The following is a 16,410-nucleotide window of genomic DNA, read 5'->3' on the forward strand; positions in this document are numbered from 1 at the left end:
ATGAGCATTTGCCATGTAGCCTGCCATAAAAAGGTTACTGTTTTCCTGCCTTGGTGCCTGGCCTTCCCAGAGCCCCCTGCTGCAGACCTTAAAGGACTGGACTTTACTAAGGTTGGTGTGCCAATTAGACCATGTTGTCACACTATGACTACTGTGGGCTATTCTTCCGCTATGTGATACATCCATAGATATAGAGTTACCTCATGGCACAGAAATGAATATATTAGTATTACATATTAAATCATTTTTCATTTTCTTCAGGTTCAAAGGTTTTTTTCTTCTGATTTTAGAAGTAATGAAACCATTTTTGGGCCCCTAAAAGTACTGTGTTAATGGTGCCTAGTGAATAATTCACTGCAGCGCTTCCCTCCCCCACTCTTAACCTTCTGGAAGGGCATAGGATGAACACTCAGGGTTGGCATCTCTGAGTCTGGCAGGTGGTAAGCAATCAGAGGAAATCATTTAAATGGACTAATAAATATGTCCTTCCTATGGATGGAGAAACCTCTCAAACTGCCTACTCCACACTTTCAAATTCCTCAAGAAATTGTGAATTTGTTCCAGACTTTTTAGGCATCCAAAATAACTGAAACTGGTGTTAATTGTATACTTTGTAAATACTCAGGGACTGGGTAAAATTTCCTGCTCATACTTAGCCCAGAAAAATATGCTATATCATATGCCTCTGAGTGCCCAGCCAAGTCCACAATAAAATAAAGGCATAAGCATGTAATTTTATACAAACTGTAAAAATGAATTATGAGTTTCTATCAAGTACTATCATAAGAACTGTGGTGTAGGCCTAGTTATGATAGGATAAATACTGCCCTTAAAGTACTAGAGTTCAAACATAGATACAGATACAGCCCAGCTATAATATAAGGTGCACTTTCCCCTGCAGGAGCTGAAATTATCAGATGGTAAGAAATTTAATGGAGACAGGGAGTAGCTAATAAATAAATAAATAATAAATTAAAAATTATTTTAATGGAATAGAATGAATAAATGCAAATGAACTGGGTATGCAGAAATGACCAAATTTTATGTCATGGGAGTCGTAGATTCTGTCCTGACTGAGAACACCTCAATCCTCAATCAGTCAGAAAGACAAGACACCAACTTCTCTGTGCAAGTGTGACCTAATACCTTATGACCTTTATTCTTGGGCCTCTCTATCCTGACACTGGATGCTTTATTTTGGGAGAATATTTAACAGGCTATCCAGGTCAGTTTTATTTTATTGTCTCCCCGCGACAGGAAAATGTGGGATAATTTTCATCCTTCAGCTGAGAACAGGAATTTTAGGAAGGTCAGATACACAAAACCCCATCCTTCCCAGAACCTCAAATGAGGCTCTGCCCTAGGTTGCTGGTGGTGCAAGTCTGTCCTTATCCTCTCTTATTATTTATCCCTTCCTTGTCTTTCACTCAGGACTATTTCCATCAGATTTTCCAGACCAAGAAAGAGTCACCACTCTTCACCCAGACGGAAAAGATACAGTGCCTGCCACCATTTCATCTGAATGAGACAGACCTACAGAATGGGCAGATGCTGACTGTGCCACACAAGCCCCACTGTGGAGTAAATGAGTAACTGCTTTCTCAGGAAGTTCTAAAGGGAAGAGGCACACTCTGACCTACAGATGTTTGTTGTTAAGGCCGGTAGTGATAGGTGCCTCCTGGAGGCACTTCTACTGACTTCTACTTAGTTAAATCTTTTTTTTTTTTTTTAATGTGTTGTGGTGGTGGTGTTGGTGGTGGGGTGTCTATAGGAGACACCCTGGCTAGGCTACTCTCTCTATGGGGGGGATCCAAAGCATATTAGAGACATCTGAAGCCAAGCAATACTAATCTATATAGAAAGCTGCACATTTTTCAACTGAGTCCACATTGTTTATTTTTTCATAATTATTTTGTAGGGCTATGGTTTCCAGATTTTAGTTTACATAAGAAGGTGGGGAATTTGATAAAATTCTCAGAAATCTAACAAATGTCTAAATTCTTAGGAATCTATATTTTGCAGGTTTAATTCTTTGGGAATTTAATTTACAGATAAGCAAAATGAGGCCCCCCAATATTAAGTGATTTGCCCCAAAGTAGACTTGCTCTTTTTTACACGTAGGATAATTCCCATACCTCTGAGCTATTCCACCTAAAGATTTCTTCTTTCAGGATTATCAATTACCCAAGAGATATAAGCCAATCCACGGTGAAAGATATTAAGCAAGATGCATTTTCCATCTGGAGCAATGCGACCCCCTTGATTTTCCAACAAGTGAAAAATCAAGATGCAGACATCAAGGTTTTTTTCTGGAACTTAGATAAGAAACTGACATGGGAGGGAGGGCATGTTGTCCCATGTAAAGGACAAATGGTTTCAATCCATAAACAAAAACCCAGTCCACCAGTCCAGCTTTTGAAAAAAAATCAGACAAAGCTAATGGAAATCGATAAATCTATAACACAGAGAAGACATCTTCAGTCTAATGTAGCAGGAGATTAGGGGAGGAGATGCACTGTGTAGTGAACAGAGTGAAGGATGGTGACTATATATTTGCCTGTCAAAAGGCAGTTGGGTAGCCCTTAAATCTGTTGAAATGCTATTCAAAGTTAATCCAACCTATTTATAAAACACTGCGGTGTTGGGGTGCCTGGGTGGCTCAGTGGGTTAAAGCCTCTGCCTTCGGCTCAGGTCATGATCCCGGGGTCCTGAGATCGAGCCCCACGACTCTGCTCAGTAGGGAGCCTGCTTCCTCTTCTCTCTCTGCCTGCCTCTCTGCCTGCTTGTGATCTCTGTCTGTCAAATAAATAAATAAAATCTTTAAAAACAAAACAAAAACACTGCAGTGTCTAAGTTTCCTTCTCCATTTTCCTTCCGTTTTGGGAAGTTTTTGTGTCTAACGTATAACCTTCACTCAATCTCTGCCATCTTTTCTTCTTTTACCACAGAAGATAAGACATGGCTAGATTTTTGGTGCCACCCCATTCTTCTGCATAGATGGTGCTTTAGCCCTCTCACACCTCTAGTGTTATCCAGTTGCATGGTACTCCAAGTCACTGAGGCTTACTAGGATCATTCCTGCCCTTTCCCTGATCCCCCATTGTGACAATAACTTCTGTCATTGTCCACAGCCCATGGAGATTGTTGGCCCTTTGATGGACCAGATGGTGTCTTAGGTCATGCTTTTTTACCAAATTCTGGAGCTCCAGGAGTTATCCACTTTGACAGAGGAGAACATTGGTCAACTTCAGACAGAAGTAAAGACCTACCTGGTAGGAATGCTAGAACTCTCTGGGAGCACAGGTGTTGGTAATGATGGTCTTCACCTGGGCTTAGAATGCAGTGAGGAGAGTAAAGTGAAGGACTCAGTGTCAGGGTGAGGTGGGAAGGTTTGGTTGAGGAACTGGGTCTCCTATTTGAGTGGGGGCAGTTGGGATCATTTCTGAACAAAGATGCTCCTATCATGAACACATTGTCACATTTTCTTTTCTCTGTTATGACTTTGTTTCCATTTATTGTTGTCTCAATTTTCTCCATGCTTCTCGTTCACTTCCAGTTTATCTGTCCATCTATTCTGCCATTCTGTTTCCCACTAGATTCCTTCCCTCTCTGCTTGCCTTTATCTTGCTCTCTAATATTTGTTATTTCTTCCTTTGTTGTTCTTTTTTCCTCCCTTCTTTTTCTGCCTTCTTTATGCATAGTTAATATGTATACATTTGTCTGTACCTTTTCAGGATTTAGTTTGTTCCTTGTTGCTATTCATGAGCTTGGCCATTCTCAGGGCCTGCTGCTCTCCAAGAGTCTGAACTCCATAATGTACCCCAGATATGTGAATTGGGACCCTACAACCTTCCATCTTGATGGTGATGATATCAAAATAATCCAGCAACCCTATGGTCTGTGCCTGCTGGAAGGGAGGATACCTAGACAGGAAATTCCACTTGGAGTTTACTGTTTTCTTCTGTCTTCATAAGGAGAAAGATGGTCATCTGAAATACCCCAAAGTTAACACAGAAGAATCATTCAACCTGGGTTTTGGTGGCTTCACTGGAAGATCAAAGAATTCAAGGCCTTAACACAGCATTGGGAACTGCTTGAACTAACCCCTAAAGAATGGATTCTATTTAAGGCAGCTGAGTCAAAGCTCAAAATACTTCCGGGTCCCAATAAAGATGGTTTTCAAGAGTAAAAATTTGTTCTTACAATTTGGTATATCTCAGCATTTCATATATTCCGTCACTGTGATCAAGGCAAGAGAGAAGAGTATTTTAGAATGGAAAACTCTAACAGATATGGCCTTAGAAGTCTCAAATTAGCTGAAATGTAAGAAAAAAATAAGAATAGGAATAAGTCTTTCATATGTAATTACATGGGTAGCATTTGAGGAATGTTGTTTATACTGTATTGAAGATTACAGCTATAGAGACCAAGTGTTAGGATGGTGGCCTATCCACTTATTAGCTCTGAAAGTTTCAGTAAATATATTTAACCTCCTTATAACACAGTTTTTAAAATTTCTTCAAATTTCTTTTTTTTTTTAAAGATTTTTATTTATTTATTTGACAGAGAGAGATCACAAGCAGGCAGAGAGAGAGGAGGAAGCAGGCTCCCTGCTGAGCAGAGAGCCCGATGCGGAGCTTGATCCGAGGACCCTGGGACCACGACCTGAGCCGAAGGCAGCGGCTTAACCCACTGAGCCACCCAGGCGCCCCATAAAATTTCTTCAAATTTCTTTAATTTCTCTAAATTTATTTAAATAAACTTTTAATTTCTTGTCCTAAGAATGAAACTGATATGAGAGAGACTAAAGGAGAAAGAAAACAGATTAATTACATGCACGTGGAGATGCAATGATAAAGTTGAGACCCAAAGAAATGACCAAAGTAGGTAGTTTTCATGCTTTCTAGACAAAGTACCTACACTTTACATCCCAAATTCTCTTAATATTTACTTTTGAGAACCGCACTTCAGACAATTAACTTTTTGAAAGATCACTGAAATTATCTGTGGTATGACTGGCAAGTGTAAAAGAGACAATGCATATAAAACCAACATCAGTAATGAAAAAAGGCAATATTTTGACACTCCTGAAGACATTGAAAAATCATAAAGATGTGTAATGAGTAATTTCTAGTTAATAAATATCAAAATATATACCTAAAATATACATTCTTAAACATAGCTTATTAAAACAGGCAAAGGGAGAACTAGAAAATCCAAGTAGCTCTACAAATGCTTAAAAATATAATCTATAATTATATTTCTTCACAAGTATTTTCAAAACTGAAAAAAAGAAAATCTGAACTGTCTTTTAACTATTATCTATCAAAACTATACATAAAAACTACCCCTGGATAGCCATTTAGTAAAGACATCATGCCAACCATATGCAAAATAATCCAGTAGGAAAAAAAATTTTCTTATGTTATTTTCATGAAAACATGAAAGGTTATTTTCAGTAAAACATGACAAAAACATTATAAATAAGGAAAATTTCAGGGTACTCTCACTGATGAACATAGATGTGAAGATCCTGAACAAAATATTAACAAATTAAACCTGCTAATAAATAAGGGAAGGTCAGGTAACATGTCCAAGTTGGGTTTGTTCCAGAAATGTAAAGGTGATATTTGAAAATCAATCAATATAATTAATCACTTTAATAAGATAATGAAGGAAAATCATATGAATCATAAAAATCACAAATCTCAATGGACACAAAATAACTTTATGAAATTCAACATCTATTCTGGGTAAAATAGTTGATCAAATAAAGAGAAAGTAATATGTTCTATGATAAAAGTGTTACAAAAAAAAATCCTAGCAAACATACATTAATAAGGAAATGGAGAGCACGTTACCTGTGAGAGCAACAAAGGGAAAATAACATAACTTTCATCACTTCTGCTCAACACTGCACCAGGGGTCTTAACCAGTGCACAGAATCAATTGTAGTGTAAACCCTGACATTTAGTTTCTCTTTTTTGTGATACGAGTACCTGACTTAAGCTTTGATTAAGCCTCCACTTTAAAGAGGCATTCATTTCAAAGATGACTATTTCAGGTAAACACTTTGCCAGCCACACAACTAGATAGAGAACAAGGTCACCTAAACCAATGCCCTCCCTCCCCACTCCCTCTGAGGCTCCTTAGTTGACTGACCATTTGGGCCACGTGCTTTTTGTCTTCTCTCTCTTTAAATTCCAGCTCTTAAATTTTAAATTCACCAATAAATTATCATATGATTTCACTCATATGTGGAATTGAAGAAACAAAACAGATGAACATAGGGGAAGAGAGGGAAAAAATAAGATGAAATCAGAGAGTGAGACAAACTATAAGAGATGCTTAACTCTATGAAATAAACTGGGGGTTGCTGGAGGGGAGGTGGGTAGGAGATGGGGTATCTGGGTGATGGGCATTAAGGAAGGCACTCGATATAATGAGCACCAGGTGTTATATACAACTGATGAATCACTAAATTCTACCCCTGAAAATAATACTACACAATATGTTAATTAATTGAATTTAAATTTTAAGAAGTCACCAATAAAGAGTGAGCCCAAGAAACTCTAGTCCAATAGGAGAAGAACCCCAGGCCCCTGTGCAGAAGTGGGCTCTTTCCCTTCCCCCAACTTCCACCCCACACCTTGCTATGTTGTCCCAGGTGTGCCATGTAGTTTCCTGGTCCTGTAAGTAATAAACCTTTTATTTTTTTCCCTCAAAGATAGCTAATAGTTCTTGCCAAAGGCATCTTGCAATCATTATATATATGTCTATACATATATACATATGTATACATATATATAGACATATATATATGTATATACATATACATATACTACATATACATATATACATATATACAGACACACACACACACATATATATGTCAGAACCAAAGATTTAGAAAAAGATAATTTATAAGTGCCATTCATATTAGCATAAATTAGTATCAAATAGCTAGGAATAAATATAAGATATATAATAGTTCTTATTTTAGAAGCATAAAACAATACTGAGAAAAAATAAAGACCTTAATTAATTGAGGTCTGTGTTCTCAGATTGGAAGACTTGGTAACCTAAAACTTTCAATTCTCCCAAAACAGAGCTATGGATTTGATATATTCACAATGAAAGTCCCAATATAGATCTTAGTGGATGGAAATTGATAAGCTGTCTATAAAATTCATAAGGAAGTGCAAAGAGGTGGATTGTCAGGTATAAGCTAAAAAAACAATGTATTAAGAAGTCATGTTCCGTACTAAGCACAGTGGAAGTTAGTGATGAAATAGATAATTATTTTGCCTTTACAGAAGTTAGTATGGAGACTTGAATCCTGTTTTTGCTTAATAAATGATTATTAAATACATAACCCTATGAACATCCTGTTCAGTGAGAAGTTGTAAGTACCTTGTAACAGAAGGGCTCTCTGCACTTAATTACCACAGTTCTATATAGATGTCCCTAATGAAGCTGAAGTTTCAATATCCCTCTGGGTTGGAGTAGTTATTCTTTGATTATCAAATGTTCATTCAAGGAAAGAAAACTGTTACATTTGAAAGTAAGGACGGGGAGTGGTGGAGAGAGAAGGAGGGAGCCATTTATACAATTTCCAGTATCATAATTATATGCTCTTGCAACAGCTGTGCTGAAAGGTTGTTTATATTAATTTCATCTCTGAGGACCCATTGGACTCTGACACCAACCCTACTTTTCTATCCTGGGAGAAACCAGGAGTATTTATAGAGAAGTAAAAGTATCCAAGACTCACTATTGATGGAATCAAAGGTTTTCAGGACCTGAGGTTCATGGATAATCACAATAGTAGCATCTGTAACCAGTATACAAGTGACTTTCAGATAGAGAAGGGAGTTCTTCTCAGGTGAGGGCTAAACTGAAACAGAACTAAAAGCAGAGAAATGAGAAGACAAGGGCAATAAAAGGACTGGAAAAAGATAGTTACACTTGTTTTTTTCCTAAATTTGTGAAAGGACACAGATTTAGGTGAAATAAAATACAAGAAAATGGCAGCAGGGGACAGATTAAGAAGGATAAAGATGTTTAGAAAGTAAACTAAGTGGCAGAGAGAGAGAAAGCCCCAGAGACAGAAACAGAAAGAGAATATGATTTTACCTCCAATGGAGGAAAGTTTAGGCAGAGAAAGACACAAGGAAACTGGATCCTTTGGGAAAATGGCTCCTGGTTATGTGATTAAGCATTCACACTGATGTGAGTATCTTATAAATTCAGGTAAGTATAATTTTTAAATTACAAATAAACAGCAGATAGATTTTGGCACAATCTGTGTTATTATACAAAGGCCAAAGAGAGTAAAATCATTCAGACAATGCACAATTTATGCAGGAGGGGAAAGTGAGTGTCATTTTCTTAAGAACAAGTTGAGAAACAATATGAAATGTATGACCTATCATAATGTCTTTTTCCAACAATTTTAATATAGGCTAGTCAGTGGGGAGAAGGGATTTTTTGAGAACCACAGCAAGACCCCAGAGAGGCTGTGTAAAATGGTGTCCTCACCCTCATTGGCTCTCCCTTAATTGGACTAGGTGAGTGTGCGATGTGAGTCTTTTCATGCTCTGCCCTTGAAATGCCTTGAAATCAGTCTCAGCCTCTTTCGACTATTTCTTTCTCACTTTACCATGACTAAGTTGTGTTTAAATAAGTTAAGAACCACAATGAATCATTGTGAATGACATAGACATAGAGTCATAAAAAAATGAACCAAGAAAGGACAATCATAGAGGGACTGAGAAAGAGTGAAAGACATGACAGCTACTTGGTGAGAGAGAAAGACAAGAAAGAGCACAAATGTCTGAGCTTTAAATCTATGCACAGGTCTGCAACTGAAGGTTTCTAAACCTTGCAATCTGAATTTAGAGGGCTCAGATCAGGGAGAAAACCATTTCTAAATACCAGTGATCCACTTTATTTTCTGCAACTTCTCTGAGAATTAAAGAAAATGTGACTTATATCAAAGTTGAAAGAGAAAGCATAGAATGATTTCCTGGCATGGAGTAAACTACTTACCGTTTGTGGCCACAATACAATCTCTTTGTGTGGGTGTATGGGTGTGTGGGTGTGGGTGTGGGTGTGGGGGTGTGTATGTGCTCACACATGCCCATGTGTGCTGTATACTTCAATGTTAATGTCTAGAGTGTTTTCACGAGCTGAGCTTTAGAACAGAAATTAGAAGAAATATTTCTGAGTGAGGAGGAAGAAAAAAGAAAGGCAGTAGGGACTTTAGTAGATTTTGAAGACCAGAGAGAAAAATGTTGCTTGGAGGTAAAGAACTGATATTTTGCCTGATAGATGCAAGACTGCTTTCTCAAGACACGGGCCCCAGTGAAAGTTCAGTTTGGGCTCCTTGGGACTGGAGAAGAGGACCAGGGAGGTGTCTCACTCCTAGATGGGATGCCTGGGCTTGGGGGAAAAAGGAGAAAGCGGCAAGTCTGTTTTACTACATGGAGAGGATGGCTTGGTATTTCCTTCTGTTCTTCAGATTGTAGATTCTAAGCTGAAGAGTTCTTTGGAATTACAGATTGCTCAGCCTGGAGAACTTTCAGTGTTAACACTATAAAAAAATGCAGATGAGAATCCACCAAAGGGGGGAATTAAAAAAAAAGAAGTTTTATGAAATAAAATAGAGACAATAAAATGTCAGTACTGGACAAATGGAACCAATGACCAACCTGGGGCTACATTTGGAAAGATCTTCACTTCTGGCCAGAGCTGAAATCTGTGTTAGACTTTTAAGAGTTCAGACACTAAGTGTCTATAAGGTAGGATAAGGGAGATGCTGAGATGTTGCAGAAGAGATGTCTGACCTTAAGGGTTGGAGGAAGTAAGGGCACCTGGGTGGCTCAGTTGGTGAAGCTTGTTCTCTTTCTTTCTATAATGAGAGAGAGGGAAAAAAAAAAAGATGGGTTAAGTGAAGAATTTTCTCAAGGACAGTCAATGGCATTAGACAGGGCTAAAATAAGGAAGTAGAGAACTGAAGGGACAGAGGGCTTAGCTGCTGTGACCAGTGTTATCAGCCTGGGGAATAGCAAGACCAGCATCAGCAGAGGCGATCACAGCGAAGACTGATCTGAGGAAGTAAGGCCAGACATTAGAATTCTATTTTGAAAAAGGAAAAAAAAAAATGTTTCTAAGAGGTATTGATGGTGGATGCTAAAGGTGACATCTCTGGGATTGCTCTGGGTTCATGGAGGTACATGAACTGGGTCATAAAATTGGAAAAACATTTAATATTTAAGTTGCACATTTAAAAAATATGATTATAGGCATCATTTTGAGAGAAAAGTGCAAGAAAAGATCAATAGAAATGAAGCAGATATTATCCACTATTACTAACAGATGTCTAATTTGAATATATTGTTTTAATTTTATTTTGTGGGAAGGGATATAGGAAGAGTTTTAATAGTTACATTGTGATCTTATGATATATTGATCATAATAAATACTTTTCCTGCTACTGTGAGGAGTTTAGATGAAGGAAGAATTGCTTTATTAAACAGCAGAAAATATGCAAGTGTGCTAGGATTATGGACTTTACTCTTTTTCATGTCTCCATTTTATATAATGTGGCATTTATTTTTTATTATTAAAATATTAAATATTCTCAATCTTTAAAATATTATAAAGTATTAAATAAAACTAAATATGAAAGGAAATTATGTTTAGTCCTTGGGAACAGTTCAGTTGTTATGAATTAAGAGACTGCATAGAAGCAACAAAAGATTAACTCAAGAACATCACTGACAGGAAACTTAATGCAAATTCATAGACATCTACTCTGACTTTTCTCTAGTTTTATTTTTATAATGTTTGATAAAAATTTCTTTATCTACTCTTTTACTGCTTTAATTTTTAGTGTCCTCCATGCAAATTCATCAACTTTCTTGTCAGAGATGACCAGATTTTGTGGTATACACTTTTTGCTCTGGAATTTGGTGCTCTACTGGGAACTGATTCTCATGTAAGAACAATAAGTACATCCTTCCTATCTCTGTGAGGTTGGAGGAAAGATACACTGTATCCTGATTGCACTGCTTATGTTCACAAGGGATAATTTTGAGGGAAAAAAAGGAAAACATTCTTCACTGTTTGCCAAAGGTCACCATGGTGGTCTGGAGTAACAATAACACTGTAGAGCCCATATTTATTCTGAGGGGATTTCCTGGATTGGAGTATGTCCATTCTTGGCTCTCAATCCCATTTTGTTTTGTGTACTTGGTAGCATTTATTGGTAATGTCACCATCCTCTCTGTCATTTGGATAGAGTCCTCACTCCACCAACCCATGTATTACTTCCTTTCCATCTTGGCACTGACTGACTTAGGTATGTCCATGTCCACGCTTCCCACCATGTTTGCTGTGTTATGGCTGGATGCTCGGGAGATCCAGGCAAGTGCTTGCTATGCTCAGCTCTTCTTCATCCACACATTCACATTCCTGGAGTCCTCGGTGCTATTGGCCATGGCCTTCGATCGTTTTGTTGCTATCTGTCGTCCACTGCACTACACCACAATCCTTAACAACAGTGTAATAGGCAAGATTGGTTTGGCCTGCTTGCTAAGAAGCATGGGAGTTGTACTTCCTACACCCTTGCTCCTGAGACGTTATCACTACTGCCATGTCAATGTCCTTTCACATGCTTTTTGTTTGCACCAAGATGTTCTGAAATTATCCTGTTCAGATGCCAGAATCAGCAGTGTCTATGGACTATGTGTAGTTATCACCACACTGGGCGTGGATTCAGTCTTCATACTTCTTTCTTATGTTCTGATACTGAATGCTGTGCTGGGCATCGCATCTCAAGAAGAGCGGCTTAAGGCACTCAACACATGTGTGTCCCATATCTGCGTGGTGCTCATTTTCTTTGTGCCAGTTATTGGAGTGTCAATGGTTCATCGCTTTGGGAAACATCTGTCTTCCATAGTTCACCTTATCATGGCCGATATTTACCTGCTTTTCCCCCCAGTACTTAACCCTATTGTCTATAGTGTCAGGACAAAGCAGATTCGTTTAAGAATTCTTCGCAAGTTTGGACTAGGGAGGAGGTTTTAAATAACCTCTATTAATAAATCTATCCTCAAGGTTTCCCACTGAAAAATCTTGGGGCAGCTGTCTGAGTAGATGAGAAGTAAAATACTTGGGTCTTGGTCATCTGGTTAAATATATAATTCTTTTACTCCCTTGATATGTGATCTCAGTTAATCATCAACCCTTATGAGATTTAGATTTTTCATAACCAAATTGTGCTAAGTATGTTCTTTTCTATGCCCCAAATAATTGAGACTTACAAGGGATAATGTGTGTAAAAAAGATTACTTTTGAAAACTACAAATTTGTTGATATCATTAAATTATTACTATGAATGACAATAATAGCAAGAATTTTCTTCATAAAATACAACTGTTTATATAATTTCTCATGTTTATGATCCAGAAATAAATCTCTCTCACTTGCCCATATTGTGTCTCTCATGCCAAAATGTCATATTTTTTAATGAAAAGATTTCTGACTTTTTGGGGCAAGTTTGGAAATTGAGTTTTTTGACAAGACTTTGAACTGCTACTGTGGCTGTTGGCTATAAACTAAGTTTTCACCTCATCATCACACAGTGATGTGTCTTTTCTCCCCTGGCCGCTGTAGGTCTATCAGCTTCTTCAGTTTATCAGCAAATACTGAGGAAGACACATAGGAATTGCTCCAGAAGGCCTGACAGTCTAAACGTCCAGGCAAATGTGCAGATTCCTTGTTGAACAGCACAGAATTTCATGTCTTCCTCAGTGAGTAGGTTGGGAGTTGTGTAGAATAGCCATCATTATCTTTTAATAAAAATGTTATTTTTTATAACATAAAAATTTTTTTATGTTTTCTTTTTCTCCTCTTGTTCTGCATTTCTATGTAGGTCTTTAATATTATTGTCTTTCTCAGTTTCTTTATTGTCAATAACCTGTGACTTCTCTTTTTCACTAATATGCTTTACACATATGCTTTCATTAGTGATATTTTACTATTTATCATGACTGCTACACTAACACATCACTCTGGGGCTGACCTCCCCCAACCATCATGTGTACTAATAAGTGTAAATGATATTGCCTATTTGTTCATCCAAGTAAAACATACTGAGAAAAATGAAATACCTTTTGAGGCACTCACTGCTTGCAATACTGTGGATATATAAAATATAGAATGCATGGTCTTAATGTTAAAGCATTAATGTTTAATAGCAGAGACACATTTATAAAAGGATTATTAAAGTTAACAGATGCTATCATTGAAATAAATAAATAGTACAATATTTTTATTAAAGATGAGATTGAAGGGGCACCTGGGTGGCTCAGTGGGTTAAAGCCTCTGCCTTCAGCTCAGGTCATGATCCCCGGGTCCTGGGATCGAGCCCTGCATTGGGCTCTCTGCTCAGCAGGGAGCCTGCTTCCCTTCCTCTCTCTCTGCCTGCCTCTCTGCCTACTTGTGATCTCTGTCAAATAAATAAATAAAATCTTAAAAAATAAAAAGATTGAGATTGAAGCGATTGACACTTTGGCTGTGTCTGGTAGGTTAAATTCATTCTTGCCATCTAGACTAAGTGTGAAAGAAAGTGGTGTGCTGAAGCTAGCTTCTTTGGCTTATGAAAGCCAATTGTGCAATATCTTGTTCCAAATCCATGTTCTATAAAACATTGGTAGTTTGAAACTGGTCGTGATGGAAATACATCATGTATACATTATAAAATACACAACAGAAATAGGTAAACACTATATACCAAAGCTTTTAAACATTTTCCTAGAGAGTTGGTTGTTAAGCATTTACCGGCACCCCACCAGGCAAGGTATTCCAGGAAGGAGAGGTAGCATGAAGAAAAAGAAAGACTGTAGAAAGAGCATGTGTTAGTAATATACCCCCATCTCCAGGAGAAACTTGAGAATTTCTCGAACTATCTCACATTACCTAAGAAAAGAAATGACTCTGAAATGAGTTGTAATGGCCATGGACATGCCCCTGCCCAGATCCCACTTCAATAAAGGATTTGTAGCTTCAGCTGCTGGAAGGGCCATCAGTAAAAAGCCTTTGACTTTCAGCCTCTTCAAGAATTTCCTCAGTTGCAAATATGAGCCTTACCCAAGGTCAGGACCTATCCAACCACTGAGATATAAGGTATAAAGCCCTGACCTTTTTGGCCAATGCAAAAAAATTCACTTGGACAATTTTACCCCTAGAACTTTCTGTGGTATGGACCATAGATAGCATCAGATATGACTCACAGCTCAATTTCTCCTTCTGACAATCCTACTTCTATCCCTCTTCATCTTAGGGTGTTTATCCCAACGAGTCTCTATCTGAAACATACTGCAGACTAAATTTTATCTCAAAGTTTGCTTTCTTAGAAACCCTGGGATGAGAGGTTCCCAGAAAAACTGTGATAAAGATGAAAGATGAAATTTAATTCTCACAGAGACATCCTTGTGCAGGAAGATGGAACAAAGTAAGAACAGATAGCCATGATTTTTGATTCTAAGCCTTAAGAAAAGTCCAAATTCAGTGTATGAGCCTGGGAGAAGGTACATAATTCTTATTCTTCTACTCCTAAGCATTGTATGTACGTATAGACAGAAAAGGGTTGTGGAGGCTCTCATTTGGCTAGGTTGAGAAAAGGAAATTTCATCTGTTCTTGCATGCTTTCTACCTTATCCATTAGGGTTGTTAGCATATTAATCAATCATAAGGTTTTTAAATTCCTGGTCTGATAATTCAACTATCCTTGTCATATTTAGTTCTGATGTTTGCTCTGTTTCTTCAAATTATATTTTCAGCCTTTTAGGAAGCTCCTTCCCTCCCCCAATAGCTGGACATGATGTACCAAGTAAAAAGAACTACTTTAAATAGGGTTTATTAATATATAGGAAGATATGTGGGGGTGGGCAGAAGTATCCTATAGTCTTATGATTAAGTTTCAGTCTTTCAGTGAGCCTATCTATACCCCTGAAATTTGAACTTCACAGCTGTTTCTCAGTTTGTTTTATTTTGTTTTGTTTTAATTCTCCTGCCTTAGATGAAATAGGATAGTTAGCATGGACTGGAGTTGGGTATTTCCATCTCCCACATGGACAAACTAGAGAGGGCTGGAGTTGGGTGTTTTGCTTTCCTAAGGTCAGTTAAATGCTAATATTCTAGCAGGTTAGGCTCTGATTAACTAATTTCTCCTAAGGCCTTATGAAAATGAACAGAGAGCCATGGCATATTTCAAAATGGTTCCTTTCCCCTTCTCCATGGTTGGAGCATGAGAAAATTTTTCTACAGCTTTTTTGGAGGCAAATATCACAGTATTTTACTCTCTACCCTCTGCCATTGTTGGGTCCCCCTGAGGATTTTAACTGTCAGACTTGTCACGCTGAGGTTCCAGTAACCTGTTAATTTGGTTCAGATTTTCCTACACTAGTGGTGTCTCCTGAAGCCATCTTTCTTGTGAGCCTCTACTCTGTAAGCTGTGACTCCCTATATTCTCTGACTCTCCATTCTTGGTGGGGCTGTTTTGCCCTGTGTCCTTTCTCTCATGGATCCAAGAAGAGATGTTGATTTTCAGTCTGTTCAGTTTTTTCCTCATTGTTAGGACATGAGGAACCAGAAGAAACTGGACATCAAGTTTATTTTTGTTTTTAAAATCAGATCAAGAAAGTTCTTTTTTTTTTAGTTTAATATGTTTTAATAAGGATTATCAGTATTAGTCAAATAATTTTTCTTTATCAATCTACATTACCAAATGATTTATCCCTTTTATTCACTATGTTTTATATATACTATACTCACTATATTTTCTATATATGCCCTATTCACTATATTACATATAGTTAATTACACTGTGTGATTTTTGCATGTAAAACAATTTGATGCTTGACTTAAACAAACAAAAAGGAGAAAATCATTTGTTACTCCAGACTGATGAAGAAAAAATATTTGACTAAATTTAATACTGATTATGTATTATCATAAAAATCCAACAGGATCATAGTGTGTATGTGTGTATGTGTGTGTGTGTGTGTGTGTGCGCGCTCACGTGCGCATGCACATGTAGTCAGTGGATTACAGTTTTTAATATTTGGTTTTGATTTTTTATAATCAATTTTACAGAGTATTTTGCTCTTCGATATTTGTTTTCTGTGACGTCATTTTCTGGTAATGGCATATAGTTATACTTGCCTCATAAAAATCATGAAGAAGTGATCCCTCTTTTTATATTCTCTAGAAATACATATGTAGGGTTTCTATTCTTCTTCTTCTTTCTATGTTTTAAGTTATTCATTAAAAATGCTATCTGGGGAGTCAAGATGGCTGAGAAGTAGCAGGCTGAGACTACTTCAGGTAGCGGGATATCAG

The 16,410-nt window shown here is 37.4% G+C and overlaps 2 protein-coding genes across 2 annotated transcripts; both read left to right on the plus strand.

The window, feature by feature from the left end:
- Positions 1–4,009, plus strand: MMP26 (matrix metallopeptidase 26). The gene is given in 7 exon segments (XM_047693505.1): positions 1–111; positions 1,432–1,588; positions 1,591–1,648; positions 2,172–2,312; positions 3,124–3,257; positions 3,735–3,896; positions 3,975–4,009. Coding segments are annotated over 7 exon segments (798 nt in total).
- Positions 4,010–11,136: 7,127 nt separating this feature from the next.
- LOC125079049 (olfactory receptor 51L1) lies at positions 11,137–12,093 on the plus strand. The gene has a single exon (XM_047692393.1). The coding sequence runs from the start codon at positions 11,146–11,148 to the stop codon at positions 12,091–12,093; it is 948 nt and encodes a 315-aa protein (XP_047548349.1). The 5' UTR covers positions 11,137–11,145.
- The last annotated feature ends 4,317 nt before the right edge of the window (positions 12,094–16,410 follow it).

The sequence above is a fragment of the Lutra lutra genome, chromosome 10, assembly GCF_902655055.1.
Source record: "Lutra lutra chromosome 10, mLutLut1.2, whole genome shotgun sequence".
NCBI classification, from domain to species: Eukaryota; Metazoa; Chordata; class Mammalia; order Carnivora; family Mustelidae; genus Lutra; species Lutra lutra.

Excerpts from the sequence above, each read along its gene's own strand:
- LOC125079049 (XM_047692393.1), top strand. The coding sequence starts at position 11,146 with ATGGTGGTCTGGAGTAACAATAACACTGTAGAGCCCATATTTATTCTG.